Below are 12,019 nucleotides of genomic sequence, written 5' to 3' on the forward strand. Positions count from 1 at the left end.
TCCACAATCCTAATTAATCAAAAATCAAGCAATACTGCAGTATGTAACATGGGATTTTTCTTGCAATCTCACTGTACCAAAGGAAAACTGGGATCCCTGTCTATTCACTGTCTGTATAGTACCATGCATGTTTAGTACCATGCATCTCAACTTGTACTCAGCTACCAAGGAAGAAGACACAGAAATCTATACTGCACTTCCAGGTCACTTTTAAGTACATGGATTCACAGATGTTTTTCTCTTTCCTGATCCTTCTCAAACTCTGGCTTCTCCAAATAGCCATTGTAACTAACATATAATCCACAATCAAGCTATTTAAAACCAGATTACTCATCCTGATAAATAGTAGTCACAATTCAAGATGATAATGAGGAAAATTATCTTCACCAAAGCCAGAGAAAGACCAGGAATAAAAAGTCTATCAGAAAGGCAATCTGCTAAAAACCTCATTATGGTTAACTTTTCCCAGCAGAAAGACTGAAATGAAGCATGTCTAAAGAAATAAATTTTTAAAATCCCAAACAAACAGAAAACCAGCTAACAAACCAACCAAACACACCACCAAACCCCCAAATAAAAGTAAAACAGATGAATTCCCATTTATTTGTGAGGAAGCTGAGGGAAAAAAAATAATAGCACTGACTCCAGTACTATTCCTATGGGAAAACTGTGGCCTGTATCTATCAAGACCCTGCACAAAAGTTCCAGGAAAGACTAAACTCTTTAAAAGATCTTTTGATATTTTTAGATGGGTTATTTGTGATGTGGTCAGCCAAAATTGACAGAAGACAACACTAAAACATGGCTTTTGTGATGTTCATCTATTTGGTAGTTGAGACCTGGACTCTGAAACAAATCAAAATATTACCTAGCATTCCATGTGACTTTCCCTTTTAAATGAGAGAAGGATGACAAAGAACTAAGAATCCAAGGTCTCTATAGTTGAAGTGGGTGATACACATTTTAAAATGAGTATCATGTGGGCATGACTGACTAAAGGATTTCCATCTGTATTGCTGCTACATGACCTATTCACAGCTACTCGCTGGCAGAATGTTAAAACAATTGTTTGCACTTTATGGGCCACGGCTGCATCTTGTGGCACTCCATTTTTTTTTTTTCTTTTTTTGACAGGAAATATAGCTTTGCCTTTTATTCTTTTCAGGCTACTTTTCAAGTATTTAATATATCACAGATAAGTCATATTAACAAAAACATTGTTTACCAAGATTCATGGAGAAGAAAATTAGATTCATTTTGCATTTTAAAAAAATCACTCCTACATATTCTTCTTTTTTTGACTCAAATTTATTTGGCGGGAGGGGGAGGGACAATGTTTTCAATAGCTCATTCTCTCTGAAATAACTCCAGGCAAAAGACTATTGAAATGTGTAATATGAACCAGAACATTTTGACAAGCTCTGATACTGGTTATGTTCTAGCTGGCTAAGAAAACACAACTGAAAAATATGAAGAATCTTATTGCATAAGAGACATTATTAGAACCATATTTTCTTTAGTAGAAAAAACCTAAATTAGCAGCAGATGTAAAGAAAAAAAAATCATAGTTTTGGTACATCTCTCAGGCATTATTATGCTTAGCAATTTGCTAGCTTAGTGTAACTGGATATACATGAGATGAAGATCAGACCTAAGCATCTCACAACAGGAAAACTAAACTCTATATGATTACAGGGAAATAAGGAGTTGCTTCTCACAGCAAAATCTACATACACATATGTGGTTGCCTTCTCTCAGGCCACAGAAGTTTCAAAATACTTTATTCTTAATAAAAAATTAATTTTAGCTCTCTGGTATTATGAAAACTTTATGGTACTGCTATGCTTGTACTGGACCAAAGGAAACAAATCTTTGTAAAAAAACCAAATCATAGTTTCAGCCTCTCTGTAAGTTTAAAGTTTATTACTCTCTGTTTCAGTGTCTATCTCCCACTTAGCCATGTTTATACAATTCTAGTGGTTGAAATTAAAAAGCGTTTATTCTAGAGCTCGTTCCAAGAGTGAGAATAAATTGAGAGTTAGTGCAGATTGGCTGAAGAGTAGTAAAGATATTTGTGTCCATTATGGGAAAAGAAAATCCTAGGTATTTCATAGTTTGTATTAAGATATCATATAGCACTCATTTCATATAAACATATTATATAGTTGTTAAAAGCATTGAAGAGACAGCAGATTTTTAAGGCATTTTTTGAAAACATTCCAGGGACAGGATTGATGCAGTTGGAACTCCACATGACACATATTGCAGTGCTTTGGAAGAAAGATGAGAAAAGCCAATCACCATGGTTGGTGAGGGGGGGAACACAGAAGAGAGGAGGCAGAACTGTGAAACTGGACAGCATTGACATGACTAACAAACCCACAGAAACAGATAAGGTTACAACAGAGACAGAAATACAGACTAATGTTGAGTAAAGAATACTTTGATCTCAATGGACAATGAGAAAAGTTGCTATTAGAATATTTAGGAAGAAATCAATCCACCCTGAAATAGTAATCTGAGGTGAGTAAAAAGGAAAAAATATCACATTAAAAAGCAACAATGATATTTACAAAAGGTTTCATTTGCAGTTGCAAACAAAGACTCAAAAAAGACTTTATCAGGATGGTAATTTCATGATTTCTCACTACTAAGATTTCAAACTACAGTGTTTTCCTGGAAAAAATTTTAAAAGCAGAACTTGGTTTTTTGCATATTACTTTCTAAGAAATAGAAATTTCCTCCTTGAAATAGTTCTCATTAAGACTTAATAGTTTCTACTGGCTTTTTGGTTTCAATGCTAGATAACTTGAATATAAATGAAGGCAGCTGAGGAAATGGTTTCTTTGAATTTTTAAGTTATCTGGTTTTGAATAAAACCACAGTAGCAAAATCTGTACTGGTCCCACCTACACACATACTTGAGAGACAAAATAATAGCCAATTTTCCCAAGATGTCACCAAGAAAGCAGTTAGGAACTGGAAAATTTGCTGCTTTTAAGCAGGCTGAATAAATTCAGGAATTGGGAAAATTAAAGAAACTGAGAGCACACAATCAACAGGCATTGGTAGTTTATGGCTGCATAGATGAGCACTATGAATTTCTGGTATTCATCAAATAGATCCCTTGTAGTCTGCACTCAGACACAGAAGCCACACAGAAACTGGTTTGTGATGGATAATAAACACCCCAGCTACAAACATGTTCTCATTTTTCCTTTTTTTCCCCTTGTGCCACTTCTGTGGTTTAGTTCTGCTAGGCAGACCCTGTCCCTCTACCTTCCATAGCACTAAGTGCTGTGTCCAGTTTTTTCTTGAACACATCCAGGGATGATGGTCCCATCAACTCCCTGGGCAGTCCATTCCAATGTTTAACCACCCTTTCTATGAAAAAAATTCCTCCTAATGTCCAAAAGTGAAGAGAATGGAGAGAATGAGCATTCTTCCTTTACCTCACTGATGTAAGTCTTGGCCCTTTAGAAAATACTTAAAGAAAGGATTTAAAGCATAACAGGAGCCCTGAACTCTGATGGAGACAGAAATGTTGCACTCTGTTGTAATGAAAAAATCACTAGTGCTTTCAGGTTATTCTGCTGCTTTATCAATAGTCATCCTAATTGACCTTTCTCTACCCGCCATCAATATTGAACATTACTGAGACTAAATTAATTTTTTATGGCACCCAGGAGTCTCCCATTCAAGTGAGTTGTCCATGATCACTAAGTTTCCTAGATCACACACACTCAGCTCAGAATGGACAAAGAAAATTCAGAAAATACTTTTCCTAAATAATTTATTTAGTTCTGCCATGTCAGCTCTTACTGACATTTTAAAGAAAGCAAGAATGCTGCTTACAGAAATTGCTTTCCGCTTTCCTAGGGAGTAAAAAGCTTTTGAATACAGCAGAGTGAATAAGGACTAGAAGAGGCACCAGGAAGTCTTCTGGCAACATAGAAAATAATGTTTCTGTTTCTTGTAGTGGTTATTTATAGTGACAGCTGAAACCATTTAATTTGCATAATGAACAGACTGACATATTACCTTTGGATGCATTCAGGGAGATATAATTAGCTGAGAAGCCTTCAGTTGCAATGCTGTGATCTGTCCTGAAGGACAATGTCATCATATTGCCTCCACTAGTGAGAGATGGTGGAATTGATCTTCCACAGTACCTGCAGCAAAAAGATACCCCAAACTGAATGGCAGTACTTTATAAAGCATCTGTATCACTGGAAGAGAATTCAGCTTTCCTGTGAAGTTTGAATAGCTACACAATCCTCTCCTTTGGATGATACAGATCCCAGGCATATACCCTGTATTATGGGACTAAATAGCACACTACATGTACAAGGGTACAAATCTAAAGCCTGGCAAAATCAGAGAAGAAATTCTGACTTACATCAAGTTGTCAAATTCTTATTGAGTTTAGGCTGTCCTGTACCTAAACCATACTCTGTTCTTTTGTAGGAGTCAGAGTGGCTGGCCAAACACTAAGATTGCAAAATGCTCTTCACTATGAGAGTCATTTGCTCCTTATTTTCCAAAATACTGCTTTGTCAGCCAACTATTTTACAGTCTATAGCTGCAGCTAGATACTGTTCCCAAGTAATTCAAATGTTCTTGAATTCTAGGGCAGCAAGAAAATGTTGTGTATATGCCAATTGGAGAAGTGGAAGAAAAGAAAATATTCTTCTCTAAGATAAAAACATGTATCAGGAGAAAGTGAAAACAAAATCCCATAAAATGGAGGTTGTGGTCTAGTTTTTGCAGAGATTCAAATGCACAGCCTTTTAAGTAATTTGGCTTTCACTTCTGCAAGTCTTTAAAATCATGTATTTTCTGGGCAGAGATATATTAGTGCTTTTCAATTTATTTTCCATAAATCAAAATTTTAATGGAGCGGTACAAAGCCAGCTATTGAAACCTGTCCTTAAAAAGCTATCCTTTTGACAAAACTTAGTTTCTCCCAATATGTTATTTATTAAATGTGCTTCTCATTACATGGTCAAGGAAAGCAAGCTGCCTTTGCTATCCTAGAAGAGAAATTGGTGCTATTGTTCCTACAATGAAGAGAAAATAATCTATACACAAAACTTAAGGAAGCAAATTGAATATCAAGACCTACAGAACAGTGCTCACTCCCCAGTAATACAGGTCTGTAGGGTAATGGACATATTTACCTTCCCAATTTTTGCACAGTGCTGTTGTCATATATTTCAAGATAATCTTTTCTGCAACCATAATCAAATGCCAAGTTAAATGAAGTGAATGTCAGGCGGACAAGGTAGCCAGGTTGAACATTGATAATCCAGGTACAGTTAATCCCATGTGGGTACACAACTGGATAACCAGGGGTTGCAATGGTTCCTGATAGTCCAGTGAGAGTCTCTCCACATACTGCAGAGATTTAAAAAATCAGGTTAAATGATACTTTTATTTTTAAAAGTGTTAGACAGTTATAAAATTGGTTACTTTTCTTTCTGAAATTACATAATCTTTCTTCCTTGATGTATACTACACAGTAACTGATTCAAAATTTATCTTCCATTACACCATCATAAAACTTGATTGCCAATCATTTTCAGTTTGCAGGAAAATTTGGACAGTCCCAACATTCTACACAGAAAACAGCAAAACAGTCCTTACCTGTATCTAATGGCCAGTACTGAGCTCTGAAGCCAAGGTTAGTAAGTGCAGAAGATCTGAATTTGATATAGAGATTGTTCCGTGTGGATTGCACCATAGAGGGTACAGCTGTACCACAGTATTTCCCCAGAACAGGAGAGTCTCCATTGTTGCCATCTCTGACCTGAAGAACAGTGTATTCAAAATATCCTATAGAAATTTTTATTACATTCAGGTATTAAGCATAAAGTAATTAATAAGAACTATATAACAGAGATCCTTAGTAAGTCAACTCTACCCTTTTTTCAGTGTGTTTTCTACTACAGGCACATAAAATACAACCTTATGCCTATCAGAGAAGCACCGTCCCACACAAAGCATGTCAGATGGAAAAAAGATGAGATCTTACACCGTCAGTAGTAAATAGCACATAAACCTCCCAAATCAGGCTTACCTGTTTAAAGAAACCTGATACTTATCTCTGATTATCAAAACAGCTATAACATCTTTGGAGAACCAAGAAAAGCTTTGGGATCCCATCGTGAACCTGGAAAAGCTTTTGTGCCTGCTGGAAGGAGTTCTCACCTGCCAAGAACTTCTGCTTTGGTGGAGATCAGTACTAGAAGGAACTTGCAGATATGTATCTACTATTCATAGAACATGTGTATTGTTCTTTACCTCGATATAGTCCGAATCACAAGTGGTTGTATTTCGAATGTCAAAGTCGGTAAAGTTTAGAATCACCACTTTGGTAGCTGGCTGGGAGATGATCCACTCACAGGTCTTTGGGTGAGAGGACATCCTGGGGTAATAAGGTGAATGGATTGTGCCTGCTCCAGACAAGGAACCTCCACAGGCTGCCAACAGACACCAAGAATCAGTACTGGTAATGAATGATTTCAAGGAATGTATCATAATGATGATGTATGATGTGTATCAAGTAACTCTATGAAATTAGAAGAAAACCAACCCTAAACCCTAAACTATCTCATTACAGCAGTTTCTACAGATCATTCAAGTAGTATTCATAACATATTTAAAAGAACAAATTACTACAGGTATACCATAAACATGCTTGTACAGAAGACTAAACTGTGCCCATGAAAACTAATGGATTTGGCTCATTTGTTTCACAGACACACACAGGCTTGTTGCTGGTTAAGAACTTAAAGACAGGCAAAATGAAAGTAAAAAGATTTAGGCAGAATTGAAGCTGTAACACCTTTGGTGTGTCAGTATCAAGTGATAAATCATTAGTAACATATCACAGAATCCTTACTATCATATCACAGAATAGTCTATGTTGGAAGGGACCCATAAGGATCATTGAATCAAACTCTTAAATAAATGGCCCATATGAGGATCAAACCCACAACTTTGCTGTTATTAGCACCATGCTCTAACCATCTGAGGTAATTTCATGGTCAGAAGCAACAAAAGACACTTTTCCAAGAATGCTAGGACTGCCTACAGCAAACCAAGTGCTGACATCTTTTTAAATAAATAAATTGTCTCTGTTCTGTTCTTTCTTTTCTTTTGAAGCTTGTGTTTAATCTATTATACAAATAATATAGCATGGAAATGACTGGAAATGTCCAAATTATACATAAGTTCACCATGCAAATGACCAGTTCCACTTACCAACTTGATAAATAGCCCTGAAGCTAGTTCTTTGCACAGATGCATCAGACTTGAACTTGATCCAGAGACCATTGCTGGTAGAAGTGATTGGAGACATGACTGTATTATGACAAATTTTTATGATAAGAGGAGACATCTCACTGTCACCGTCTCGAACCTAGTCATCAAAAAAAGGAATGAAAAGTGTTAGATCATAAAAGCACTGGCATCTGACATCCAGATAAAGCTATAATCTCCCAAGAGCTGCTACATAACAAAAGGAGTAACTGTTTTAGGTATTTATGAGAGGGGCAAAGAGCCATCACAGTAACTGGCACAAGCACGGGACTTGTGAGAGCTCAAAGGAACAGTCAGATGATCAGCACAGAAGACACTAACACATACTGCTGTCACAGGACATTAAGATGAAATTATCTTCTCTATGAACCACAGTTTCAGCACTGTTTGGGCCTATGCTTCCAAAAGTGGTACCTTTAGTATGAAAGAGACAGGTAGGGAGCTCACTAATGATAGCTGTGAAACTTTTGCCAGCACTAAAATCTGATGGGGATAAAAAGGATATTTTTGATTTTCTTGCTCTGGCTATGAAGTTTCCAGTGATTTTTCAATGGCACTTCTCCAGAACAAGCATCTGTCCCATCACACCCATACATCAATGAAGGCAGATAGCTGCAGGAGACGCAACTCCAAGTCCCTAAAGCAGTAAAGAGGCACACTGACTGACATCTCTTCACACCTTTATCTGAAGGGTTCAATGCATGATAATGGCAGTGAGGCTATATCAGGAAATCCAGGTTCTACTTTCTGCACTGCCTTTCTAATGACTTCGATCAATTTGCTAATCAAAGGAAAAATGTATCTTATATTTTTTCCCTAAAGTTGATTATAAATGCTGATTATCAAGGGGAGTAGATGGGAAAGAGGTATTTGTATCTCAAAACTTCAGACCCTGAATTCATATTCTATGAGTAAGAACAGCTACATCAAGGCATCCAGGCCTTGATCCTGGTATATATCTCTGAGGTGTCCATCTCATTTCAAGTAGGCAACAACTACCTGAGGTCCAAAAGACAGGTCCTCTGCTCTCTGCCCAAGCAAAAAAGTGCAATTTTTGTCCCAAAGAATCTCTTGAAAACAAAACACATTTTTTTCTGCTGCAAAAGTGGTCATAGTTAATGTAGATGGAACTGCTTTTAAATGCATCTATATGCTGTCAAAGCCAAAAAATCATTGCAATGAATTCACGGGCAAACCAGGAACATCCAGCTTTCAGGTCCCCTCTCATTAACCGTTCTTTCTTCCTCAGCTGTATTCATTCCTGGCCTGGGAGAGAAGGTAAGGAACCCTTATGAGCCTGGTGAACAGGCAGTGGTTTGCCTGCTTGCCCAGCTTTGCAGTCTAAAGCTGCTGAGATGACTTTCTGACTAACAGATATTTTCATTTTCCCTGAAATTTGAATTTAAGGTGACACAATTATTCTGGATTTACAGAAGAGTAGCTGACATAAGAATTTGTGCCAAAATATTTAGTAAACTTTTGGAAAGCAGTGAAAACTTCCAGAATGGTAATTCACAGGAGTTTACATGTTTTTCTTGAGCTGGTTCTCCTTACATTTTTTGTTTATATGGTCCAGTGAGTAGTGATAAAAATAACAGGTTCTCCTAGCCATGTATGTGAGTAATATCTCCTATTGCCAGTTAGAGGGATGGCATTGAAAAGTGACTGCCTTGGCTAGCATCTTACCTCTGCATCATCATGACACAGCCTTTCTCAAATAAGTTTTATTGTCTCTATTTTCTTATTGCAGAGGCCTTCCTTAGCAAGAAACTAAACATCCCTCCCTGAACAAGTGCTGTGAGTTGTGTCTGGTCCCTGTGTAAAGTCTACAGATTTCCTGGTAGAACCAGGGAATGGATTAATCTGCATCTTTCCAAATTGACAAAAGAGTTGCTGGAGAGTGGCTTTTAAAGTAACTTAAACACCCAAAAGTTATCACCCTAGATGTACCAGTGGGACAGTATTTTACAAAAGCACATGTGAAAAAATTGGGCCTTAATAACATTTACTGACTGTCCCAGCCAGAAAATGTCGGTCCGATTTCTCTGCTCTGGGCTGAGCCACAGAGTAAGAGGACAGGAAGAGGAGGAGGGCAGAAGCACATGGAAACTGAAGGGCTTGTGACTGACCAGCAAACAGTGAGGTAAATGCCTTGCTGAACTAATACAAACCGATGGTGTTCAACAGAAATGGTTTTGTTTCTTTGGCTGCTCTGAATTTAGCTGCTGTTTTGCCAGCAATTAGGCAAGAGGAGTAGCAGGCCAAACAAACAAAAGCTGTCTGTTTTCATTAAACACACTTCCCCTCTCATTTCAGAAACTAATTACATTTCATTCCAACCTAGGTCTTTGAATTACAGGAGAGAAGGGAACGATGTCAACACAGTAATATCTTTTAAAAATAGACCAATAGCATAAAGCTCACAGGGGCCTGTTCCTTTACTGGTCAAGAAGAGATTAAATACAAAACCAAACCTCTGCTGCCACGGAGCTGCATGGCTGGCAGTGCTGGACCCCGCTCTGGGGCTGCAGGGATGGCTTTCGCCTGCTTCAGCGGTGGCACCTTCACAAATCAACCACTGACCGTGCCCAGTTTGTTTTCCTTCTGTTTAGCCCTGCTCAGCACAGGCACAGTTTAATTCAGGCTGTGGTGCCCAGCAGCCCTCGATGTGGGTGAGGTGTTTATGACTGTACAGAGAAATACAAGCTGGGTACGACAGCAGAGGCCTTGAGACATGGTGAGCCAGGCGTGACACAGAGAACAGGGATGCCGTGGTAGGAGAAGGGGCATCAACACAGAGAGCTTGTCAGGCTCTGAGGGCACCACCACAACTCTCTGGGGCCAGCCTTGCCTCCACCAGGGTCCCGCACCCTGCCACTGTCCAGGACCCATGTCAGCCCTGCCCCAGCAAACCTGCAGCCCGGTCAGTGTCTGTCTCCCCACAGTCCTGCCCTGCCACAGGCTCTGCTGTGCCAGGTTCCCCTGTGTGCCCTCACCCCGGCCTGCCCCAGTCCATGCCCAGCCCGGCAGGGGCCCACAGCCCAGGGCTGCCCTGCTCCCAGGCCAGGGCGGTGGGACCGGCCCTGTCCCCGACCCGCACAGCCCCACACCAGACCTCACCCACGGCCAGACCGAGGGGTGCACACCCGCAGCTGCACAAAACCGGGCTGAGGGACAACAACAAAGAAAACATGCTGTCTCATGCACTTAAAAGACACCCTACAGCTGTACATTTGTATGTCACACAACACTGCAAACCAATGAAGAGAGAGCTAGGAGTCAAAGCAAAAGTCATCTCAAGTGGATCGCGCTAAGTACTGACATTAGTTCTGCATTATTATTGCATTTTCCATATAGAAATATTCTAACTGTACCATTTTGTTTTCTTTGACAATTAGATTTAGACTAAAAACAATTCTTGAGTTAGACTTGTAAGGTTTCAGTTATGGCAACAATAAACTCCCAGCTTTAGGTATGTATATAGAATCATAGAATCGTTAAGGTTGGAAAGGACCTCTAAATCTTGGAGTCCAACTGTAAGCCGAGCCTGGCCAAGCCCACCATTAAATCATGTCCCTAACTGCCACTTCTACACATCTTGAAAATACCTCCACAAATGGTAATTCTAACACTTCCCTGGGAATGTGTGTGTAAATATTTATATGGTGTCTTTCCTTTTAATGTCAGAACAAGATTTTCCATATAACACTTTGAGTCCAGAAAACGATGCATAGTGGCTATGGCATTAATTCTATTTTTCTTGTAGTTGACATGCATTTACCAAATGTCAAACTCCCCCTTAATGTTGTACAGACTATTAAGAATTAGCGTTAAGATAGACAATTTTTCTCATTCTCTTATCTTTGCTTCACTTCAAATGCACCAGCCTGCTCTTTCAGCCCCTGTGACTTTTTGACTCTAGTAAATTTGTATACTTAGTTGTTTGATTAACACCTCTTTCTTCAGTAGCCCTTGGGACAGAAGTTATACATGCTCTTGTAAACACATGCATTCAGACTTTCATATCAACTGATTAAGGCAATCACCTCTATATAATTTGTTGAACAGCCAGTATGACTCTCCAGCTCTATATGGGTGAAGTTGAGGAATATTTTTTCATCCTCTGGCTGTCGGATAATGTAGACACATTGTCGGTTGTTGATATAAGGGTTAGGCCAGAAAGGAGATGTGATAACCCCTTCACTCTCTGTGAAATTTCCTCCACAACTTGCATCTGCTATATTAAGGAAAAAAAGAAGAGATATTCATAAGTACAGAAACTCCTTTTGAGGCTGCCTCTGTACAATGTCTGCAAATCAAAAATAATTACTATATTATTAAAGAGCATATGTTAATTACATCCTTTCATGTGTTGTTGGCTCTGTCTCAAGAATGTCACAGACCAACCTTTAATCTTGAGTATTTTACTTACCCGGAGATGTTGTATAGACAATATGGAAGCCTTTATCAGTCACTAAGTCATCAGAGTGGAAGTGAATAAATGCATAAGGACCAGTGGTTTGGAGTGGGGGTGGAGATCCAGTGCCACAGTATTTACCAAGGACAGGGTCTTGTGGAAGAAGACCATCTCGAATCTAGACAGAATGATAGATCAAGGTTTAGGATTATCATATGTGTGCCAGTTGTGAACAGTACCAGCACTCCTTAACTTATCTCAGAGGCCCCAGAGGTATTG

At 38.9% G+C, this 12,019-nt stretch overlaps 1 protein-coding gene across 1 annotated transcript in view; it reads right to left on the bottom strand.

The window, feature by feature from the left end:
• CUBN (cubilin) overlaps positions 1 to 12,019 on the bottom strand; it is a 142,219-nt gene that overhangs the window by 110,149 nt on the left and 20,051 nt on the right. Inside the window, exons 16-22 of the mRNA XM_063413067.1 lie at positions 11,756 to 11,918; positions 11,370 to 11,560; positions 7,267 to 7,423; positions 6,304 to 6,482; positions 5,647 to 5,809; positions 5,181 to 5,397; positions 4,042 to 4,172 (exon numbers count right to left, since the gene is read on the bottom strand). Of these exons, the coding sequence (XP_063269137.1) occupies positions 4,042 to 4,172; positions 5,181 to 5,397; positions 5,647 to 5,809; positions 6,304 to 6,482; positions 7,267 to 7,423; positions 11,370 to 11,560; positions 11,756 to 11,918 (1,201 nt within the window). The remainder of the gene's footprint in view (positions 1 to 4,041; positions 4,173 to 5,180; positions 5,398 to 5,646; positions 5,810 to 6,303; positions 6,483 to 7,266; positions 7,424 to 11,369; positions 11,561 to 11,755; positions 11,919 to 12,019) is intronic.

This window comes from Prinia subflava, chromosome 1 (genome assembly GCF_021018805.1).
Source record: "Prinia subflava isolate CZ2003 ecotype Zambia chromosome 1, Cam_Psub_1.2, whole genome shotgun sequence".
In the NCBI taxonomy this organism is placed as follows: Eukaryota; Metazoa; Chordata; class Aves; order Passeriformes; family Cisticolidae; genus Prinia; species Prinia subflava.